The sequence below is a fragment of the Pararge aegeria genome, chromosome 4 (genome assembly GCF_905163445.1).
Source record: "Pararge aegeria chromosome 4, ilParAegt1.1, whole genome shotgun sequence".
NCBI lineage: Eukaryota > Metazoa > Arthropoda > Insecta > Lepidoptera > Nymphalidae > Pararge > Pararge aegeria.
This window is the reverse complement of record NC_053183.1, coordinates 4,392,449-4,401,768: the sequence shown is the minus strand read 5'-3', so window position 1 is coordinate 4,401,768 and position 9,320 is coordinate 4,392,449. Positions and strand designations below refer to the sequence as shown.

The window sequence follows — 9,320 nt, the reverse complement described above, 5'->3', positions numbered from 1 at the left end:
ACTTTTTATAACCGAAAATGATCGGTTGCGCCCTTATGTAGTCAACACACATAAAACACACGTTTTTGATACGTATCTTCGGCTAGGAGTGGAACTATCTACTCGTACCATTCAGCGTCTGACACGTAGGTGAGTGAATTGAAAGAAATGAGAGTGAAAAGACTGTTATAGGTTGACATCCTGGTCAGGTTGCATCTAGTAGCCATTGCTTTCCATCAGGCATAATGGTCCTTGCACCTGTCCTGTTGCACGAAGCATGTCACCTATGCCATTTCATTGTCATTATTCTACGCGCTCTTTGACAGCGATGGTCAATGGGATCTATTCCATGACGGGTGGACAGCGGACTTTCAATGTGTCTGGCAAGGTGTAAACACCATTAAAACTGTCCGGGTGTTGAGGTAACATTTTTTCATAGGTCCCCAAGTATATAAAATTTAGCTTTTACACCGTAACGAAAGTATAAGTAATTATAATTTATTAAAGTTTATGAGTGTCTGGCAGGGCGTAGCAACTGTCATAAGTGTCCGGCAATAGATGACGAGATCTCTAAAGTTATCCCTAATAAAATATAAAAAAAGAGCTTTATACTTTAACCTAATTAAGGTACTAAGTAAGTACTTATTTTATACACCTTTACTGCCTGTTACCTGCCCAAGTAACCAGATGTTTAAATTTTAGGGTATGCAGTGCTTTTGTGCGTGTATCAAGTGCACGCCACTGCTGCCTGCTCGTTCTTACCTGTATGCAGGACACGCACAGAAGAACTTTCAGCTTTTATTAAATAACGAAGGTTTGGCTGGGCTCTTAGGCTAAAATGATGATTTTCTGATAAATTTCTCCGAGAGTTATATTTCAACTTTATCTATAGTTTGATCGCAGTAACTTATTATAATTATAAATCACCGCTTACTTATTAAGTATATCAAATTACTGTATTATCTTTAGGAACGATTAAATTTCAAGATGTACCTGATAGTAATTCTTGTTTTGGTATAAAAGCAAACATTTAGGTATAGGTATTGAAAATTTTTAATATGTTGCGCACATGCGTGCTGGTCTGCCTGATTGGGTTTGCTGTCAGCAGCCCCCCCGTGTCAAAGACTAGAGAGCAGATACAAGCTTTCAGAGAGGCTTTGGAAAACAGCAGAACAGGTGGGCCTATTTTAACTAACTTAGGTACTGGTAAAAAAAAGACTCTCACATCTAAAATTCGGGCCAACAATTTTCCTATCCAATTTAATGCCCATCTATGTAAAACTGATAAGTAAAGCCCCATTAATTCTACGACCCATCATGAATTATCGTTCGTTACCCGACTCATAAATCCGTAGTTTGTTGGTAAAATACCCTTCTCAAAAATTGGGACTATATGCACAACAGATATTTCAAATCTGACTCTTTAACTACTCCCAGAGACTACTACTCTCCGCGTCCTATTAAATAAACTTAAACCCCTTAGGTGTGGAATTAAATGGTAAGAAGCCTTAATTGACCAGCACGGCTAGCATGGGTAGGAGATTTATATCGATATTATCTAGTGCCCTAGGCCTAAGCCCATATCATTCTGAAAGGAGAATCGTGGACAGGATTGGTTTATGATCATAATTATGTGGTGGGAAATGGGTACTGGATAACAGAAGGCACGTGAACGAACAGTGGGACTCTAAACTTTGAGCAACTAATGGAACGTAACTGAACTTATTTCTGCAGTCTATTGTAGAGACATGACAGGGGTAAGGAAGCGAACTTCGGCTCTTAAGGGTTCTATATCATGGATATACATTGCATTCGATTTCGGAGATAGCAGGCAATCTAGTGCGTTTCCAATTGCAAATACCTAAAGTCGCGTAAGTCTCGCACAAGTTTCTTGCTATAACATGATATATTGCAAAAGATTGCAGAAAGTTTAGTATCCTTAAGTTTAGCTAGTGTTGCTCGTGATATCGGCACGGGTCCTCCTGTCATAATAAAAAGAGCTCAGGCCTTGGGCACAAGTTAATATAGCTACTTGCACAAATAACTGATGCAAGCGACATATTTGCGAAAGCTACTGACTGGATCATTCCACTTGCGCGAGATTTCTGTGATACTGCGTCTCAATGCAAATGTCAGAGGGCTGTGTCACAGGGTTCTTTCGCAGCGACCTTGTATGTTTGTGGACGACAGTTTAGAAGCGATGGATCGCTGCGCTCTACGTGTTATCAATCGCTGTGGCGGATTGCCTGTGTCCTTGAGGACCTTCAGGTGATGATTATTGTAAGGCTTGTTAGTGATATTTAACGACCAACGCCAGGAGTAAGTATTAATTCCCAAATTCATAGAGCTACTGCGTTAGGACATTGTCTGCTATTTGTGGCAACAAGTTTTTTAATCCTAGCTAATATCATATATTAGAAGCGGCGATAGCGCATTGGGTAGGTGCTCGACTTCACTTTCGGGCAGTGGCGTGCATAGAGGGCATGCACAGGGTATGCAGGTGATATAAAATGAAAAAAATCTCTAGTAAGAGTTATAAAATACTTAAGGATAGGTATTTTAAGAGCTATAAAAAGCCTACCCTTAAGTATTTAATACTCGCACTCGAGACTTTTCTTATTTTTGTATCATCTGCATACCCTCTAGACACGCAACTGCTTTCGGGGGGGCCGAGTTCGAATCCCAGCACGCAGCTCTAATTTTCTAAGTTATGTGCGTTATAAGGAATTAAAATATCACTTGCTTCAACGGTCAAGGAAACCACCGTGAGGAAACGTGCACTACATAATGTTCTCAACGGTGTGTGGAGTCCACCAAACCGCACTGGCCAGTGTGGTGGACTGCGGCCTTAACCCCTTCTTATTGTGGGAGGAGACCCGTGCTCTGTAGTGGGCCGGTAACGGGTTAGTGTGGCGATAATGATGATGAATATTATAAATGCGCAAGTGATATTGTTTGTTTGTCATTCCTTCATGGTATCACTGAGCAACAAATCAACTTCATTTTTAGCATACAGTTAGTTGAAAGGTCGGAGAGTAACATAGGATAACTTTTTATCGCAAGAATGGATAATCCACGGTAATTGTAAAAAAACATAAAAAAGCGGATTAAGAAAGAGGCAACTGCTAATTTGTTTATAAAACACATAGGTAAGAAATAAAAATTTTATTTTCGCAGACGATGGGATTCGAGTGGATTCACGTGTTCTATCCAATCCGGATGCTAATATTTGGGAGAACAGCGGCAAGTACCAGGGTGACATAGTCCTCGATGATGAACAGATCGAAGCCCTGGTGGCGGGCTTTGCGGGCGCCGGTCAAAGGGCTGCTTACGTAGTGCCTGGAAGGAGATGGCCCGGAAACGTAATGGTTTACGAATTTGGCGCTAATGAATTTAGTAAGTCAAAAATACCTAACATTTGTATAAATAACTAATTGGATAGAAGCAGGCATTACTTTGCGGAAATCCATGATATATTATCAAAATTAAGCTTAATTTGCTATACTCCGCGAAAAGCAGGAGAATCTGTGTGCTGGTGAATCTTAACAATTATTCATTGTAAAGTCAACATCTCCTGAGGATGCTCCGGTTTCGGAGCGAAACGTGCGTAGAGGGTATATTGCCGAAGATCTGTTTGCTGTGGAGTATAAGGATTGAAGAAATTATAAATAACACCACACAGATTCTCCTGCTTTTCGCGGAGTATAGCAAATTAAGCTTAATTTTGATAATAACATAACTAAACTAAGATTGTTGAGCTTTGATAACATAGTACCTATAAAATTTTGTATGATGCTTAGTGGAGAATTCTTTTTGAGTAGTATTTCATAAATTGGTATTTTTTATCAGACAACAAAGAAAAACTAATTGAATGTACAATTCTGTTGTCCTGATACGCACCGCTAAGATGTGGGACGCCCTCCCGGCAACTGTGTTTCCTGACATGTATAATTTGAGTACCTTCAAGGCAAGAGTGAATAGGCTTCTTCTAGGCAAGCGTGCTGCAACCTAGACCTCATCATTGCTTTCTAACGGGCATGATTTCGTCAAGTACATTTTTTTTACTAACGATACAACTACTTGCCTATCGTTATATAAAAAAAAAAATTATAAATTGCACCACCAGCAAGCAGCCTATTCTACTCTTCTTCTTTCCTAATTCAAAGGTTGCCTGGCAGAGATCGGTATTAAGCAATAAGACCGCCTATTATATTCTACTTCTTTTTTCATGTGTATGTATGCTAATGGTGTAGTACACAAATAAAGAGTTAAATAAATAAACAACAGACTAACTCTGTAATATTAAGTCTAGCGTGCGCTTTATAAACTATTCTAACTTTAATAGATTTGTAAACTCTTTGGCAAAATATTCGCACGCTTATATTATAACGTGCGGAAGAGTTGGGACAAAATCGGGCTCCTCTCTGAAATTTATTCTTTAAAAAAGAAATTGTAATTATACTATGTACTTTAATAAATGCGAAATTCAATATAAAAGGTAGGTTTTTATTATGATTTTTTATTATGAAAAAAACGAACGAATTATCTTCCAGATGCTGCTCAACAGCAAGCCATTTTGAGAGCTATGGGCTGGGTCGAGCATTTCTCCTGCGTAAGGTTCCGTCTGCGAAGGCCAAACGAACAGAACTACGTCTTGATTACCGTTAGTATATACTACTTTAAGAGCTATTACTTTTATAGCTACTTTAAGTTGGATACATAAGTAGGTACAGACACCGTGTACACGGCTAATATTGAAGCATCAAAAACTTTCACGCCTGAGAATTCTTCACAACGTTCTCAGAGGCGTATGAAGTCTACCAATCCGCACTTGGCCGTGCCCCATAGTGGGCCTATTAAGAGTTGATCATGATAATAATAATAACACCGATGTAAAACGTATATTTTATATGACCGTTTGTCTGTTTATCATCAGGGAAGGCCCACTGGATGCTACGCACGCGTTGGTTACCACGCAACTGGTCATATCCATGTGCTTAACTTGGCTCGCGCGGAGCCCGGTAGGGGCTGTTTGAACAACATTGTCATTATACACGAACTGCTCCACAACCTCGGGTTCTTCCACATGCAGTCCGCCTACGAGAGGTATAATTACGTGCGCATCAACTGGAATAATATTGCTCCAGGTGAGAAGTTAATTTGATAGTAGAATGTTCAGTGGCGTGCACGGAGGGTATGCACAGGGTATGCAGATGATATAAAATGAACAAAAATTCCAGTTCCAGTTATAAAAACTTAAGGTTAGGTATTTTATTACTCTTACAAAGCCTATCCGTATGGTTTTTTAAAAATGGTACCGGAGATTTTTTTCATTTTATATTATCTGCCCGCTCAGTGGATACCCTGTTCATACCCTGTATGCACGCCGCTGAGTATGGTAGTTATATTTTAATTAATGAGCAATTAAATATCGGTGGTATTAAATAAAGCGGTGATAGCCCAGTGGGTAGAACTTCGACTTCACTTTCTGGAGGCCTAGTTCGAATCCCAGCACGCACCTCTAGCTTTTCTAAGTAATGTGCGTTTTAAGCAATCAAAATATCATTTGCTTCAACGGCGAAGGAAAACATCGTGAGAAAACCTGCATGCCTGCCTGAGAGTTCTCCATACTTTACTGGGCCTGTGTGGGAGGCCTTCACCCCTCCTGATTGTGGGAGGAGACCCATGCCCTGTAGTGGGCCGGTAATGGGTCGATATGATGATGCTGAATTAAATATAACTTGCTTTAACGATGGAGGAAAACTTCGTGAGGGAACCTGCATGTTGAAAATTTTCCATAACGTACTCAAGCAGCCAGCGTGGGGTCTGTGGAATTTTCTCATTCTGAGAGAAGACCCGGGCCCGGTAGTGGGACGTTAATGGGTTGATGAAGATAACAGTTAGCTATATCTAACGAAATGTGTGTGTTCATGGGTGTGTGTGTGCATGGGTGTGTGTGTGCATCGGTGTAAAGTAACTAAGAAAACCTTACGTTTAATTTTCCTTAGAGGTTACTTCATTGTTTTTATTAACGAGGAAATTATAGTGAATCGTATAAAGCGGATCACCATTTAGACATAAATATGATAAAGAATAAGTACTGTTTATTTTTTGTTGTACCTACATAACTTATTAAAATTGTTATTTCAACCTCATTTATGAGTATCCATGTTGTAAAAGATTTCAAAAGAACAAACAAGAAGACAAAGCCGCGAAAACAAAAAATGTTATGTTATAGTCATAAATTAACTAAAACTTATTCATTATTTATTGGCGAGAAGCAGCAGCAGATTTAAGGAATTATAAATTTGCAAAATACTTACAGTTTGAGCAGATTTATTAAAATACTGACAGTCTATAGCCAACACATATTTGAAAATTTAATCTTTGTTCACAAAAATATATCATTATTAAAAAAAAAAATAGTGACTGCAATTATTTGAACGTTAGAAGCAAACATAAACTTGCAGTGCAATACACTAGACTACACAAAATAAGCAATTCATTTAAAGGAAATTGTATACAATTGTACAATAAATTACCGGTTGATATCTTGGGGATGTCACTAAAAAAGTTCAAAGTTTGTTATAAGCGAAAGCTTATAGAAAAGTCCTATCATAGTATAAAGGATTACGTAAACGATAAAAAGCTTGGGTGTGAACAATTGCTCTGACCAGGTTGTTTCTTAAATATTTTCTAATGACAATGTGAGACGGTGATAACAAAAAGAACACCCGGCTAAGTTTGTTGTGGGCTTCTTCTTAGACCAGGGCGCGTTTGGAACCCTCGTAGCTTAAGTTTTAAGTTTACGATTGTAGTTATCGCCATCACACATTGTCATTAGAAAATATTTAAGAAGCAACCTGGTCAGAGCAACACATTTTTGTATATAATCAACGCATCAAAAGTGCCATCTATGTGCCTATTTGAATAAAGAAATATTTGGACTTTGACTTTGATTATTTTACACAATTTTCATACATTACATTTATATACATTCGTTCCTTTATTATCATAATAAGCATGACTATTAATGTACCTCTAACCTAATAATAATGTATTAATCTATGAAAATTATATTAACAGGCATGGCCCACAACTTTTATCGTCTACAGCGCAATCAAGTCAACCTGTTAGGTCTGCCGTATGAGTACCATAGCTCAATGCATTACAGCACCCACGCGTTCAGTATCAACAGGCAACCAACGATTGTCGCAACTAGGGTAAGCTTTTGTACTTTAGTGCGGCCAATTTATCCGCGACCAAATAACAAACAGACAAATAACAGGTCGTTCGCTTAATAATAATAATAATAATCATTTATTTCAGGCTTTACCCATACAATTTAAGATCAGTTACGACTTAAAGTTGAATGCAATTAAAATAAATACATTTCAAAAATAAATAAAACTAAATAAAAAAAAATAGAACTAAATTAAATCTAATCCAAATAAACCAATTCAAAAATCAAACTTAAATAAAAAGAAGAATGAGAACAATCCCTTAATACTGTCTCAGCGGCATTGGTATTGCAACGTGCCTATCACAGCAATGCCGGAGGTAATGACAGTCCAGTCTAGCCGCAATCATCTTCAGATGATTAATGACGGGGTAAACTACATTTTCGTCTTCTGAAAAAACTAAAACAAATTTTAATTTTAGACGTCCGTAAAAATAAAATATGGTGTTTACCCCTAAAATAATGGGTTATTTTAGGGGTAAAAAACATATTTTATTTTTTATCTAACCTAACCTAATTTTAAATGTGACTTGTGATTTTTACATTTCGTACGCGGTTAAATTTGCCGCACTTTAGTAAACTAACTAACAAAAAATTGTTTTTCTCGGCTCTTGGCTGCGATTGGCTTTTCTGATTTCGATTCTGAGAGGAGACCCATGTTCCAATAGTATAGGCTGGTGATAATGAAGTATATGTCAACATAATACATATTTAACTTTTCAGAGTTTCCCGGGAACCATGGGCCACATGGTTTATGTCACTCACTGGGACTGGGTGAGGCTTCGCAGACACTACAACTGCCCCGGTGCTTGGGATGAAAGGCAGATACAGGAGGTGAAGGAAGAGGTCGAACGCACCCTCCCACTGATGATCGCTGTGCCAACCACAGATGATGTCCAAGAAGACAACAACGACAGCGAAATAAACATTGTTGACGTAAATGAAAATTAACTGTATACACTTCTGACACAATTTGAAATAAGTAACCAGATATTTTAATTTGAATACATTTTTGATAACATGTTAAGTTTTTATGTTAAATAAATGTACTTTCAGAATTATAATATAATTGCTATCCCAGGATATATGCCTTTTTAATGTTAAGTATTTTTAACTTGAATGTATATTATATAAAACGGACCAGACAAATAAATTTAGGCACCTAATAAGTGTAGGGACAAAAATAGCATTTGAAAAGAAGTGCACATATACTACGAGGTTCATTTATTTCACTACCACCACTCGGTTTCAGCTCCATAATCAGGGTTGCCATAACTTCTAGGAACCAATACGGGGCGTTTTCTCCTCTAATGCCCTAAACCAGACATTGGGCTTTTCAACTATACAATATGAGAACCCAAGCGTATCATATAAAAGTACAAAAAAAAAACAAAATTAATGAAACGATTTTTTATTATTTTATTTATTATAAATTTAAAGATTTTCCTGTTATTATTATAAAGTTTTATTTTATTGAAATACAGGACAAAACCGGGGCATGTAGTAATACGGGATGAGATGGTTAAGTACGGTGACAGACGTTCGTACGTATATATGGGACTACTTATAGAGGTAAAATGGTTTATGACACTACCCGAAATCAAGAGACCCTTATCCTAAATCAGGTGCTAATTAAAAAACCCGTGACATTCAATCTAGTATATTCTACTATTCAAGCCCTTTCATTCGATACCCAAAGTTGTGATAAATTGTTTTTCGCTATGTTGTAGTGGCGGTCATTTTGGATTTGAAATAAGTCATTGTGTATAATATTCTACTAGTCAAGCCCTTTCGTTGTTACCCATATAGAGGTAGTTGTAAAACAATATGTAATCCGGCCATCTTGGACCGATTTTCATCAAACATAGCTAAGATAAACCCCTGACATAGCTAAGAAAATCGGTTCACCGGTTGGGGAAATACGTTGCCACAGCAGACATACATACACACACATACAAACACACACACACACACGCACTGACACACACACACACACACACACACACGCACATAAAAACATACATACATACACACTAAGTCACATCAAACGTATAATAAAATAAAAAAAAACCCCGACGTCGTGGTTTAAAAAGAGAGTAAG

At 37.6% G+C, this 9,320-nt stretch overlaps 1 protein-coding gene across 1 annotated transcript; it reads left to right on the top strand.

Annotated features, from left to right (window-relative positions):
- The first annotated feature begins 1,037 nt into the window (after positions 1–1,037).
- LOC120623478 (seminal metalloprotease 1-like) lies at positions 1,038–8,170 on the top strand. The gene is made up of 6 exons (XM_039889515.1): positions 1,038–1,155; positions 3,157–3,375; positions 4,533–4,642; positions 4,916–5,126; positions 7,066–7,202; positions 7,943–8,170. Exons 1-6 carry the CDS (start codon positions 1,038–1,040, stop codon positions 8,168–8,170), a joined length of 1,023 nt encoding a protein of 340 aa, XP_039745449.1.
- The last annotated feature ends 1,150 nt before the right edge of the window (positions 8,171–9,320 follow it).

Excerpts from the sequence above, each read along its gene's own strand:
- LOC120623478 (XM_039889515.1), top strand. The coding sequence starts at position 1,038 with ATGTTGCGCACATGCGTGCTGGTCTGCCTGATTGGGTTTGCTGTCAGC. Across the intron at positions 1,156-3,156 it reads TTTGGAAAACAGCAGAACAG|ACGATGGGATTCGAGTGGAT; the intron begins GTGGGCCTATTT and ends TTATTTTCGCAG. Across the intron at positions 3,376-4,532 it reads ATTTGGCGCTAATGAATTTA|ATGCTGCTCAACAGCAAGCC; the intron begins GTAAGTCAAAAA and ends ATTATCTTCCAG.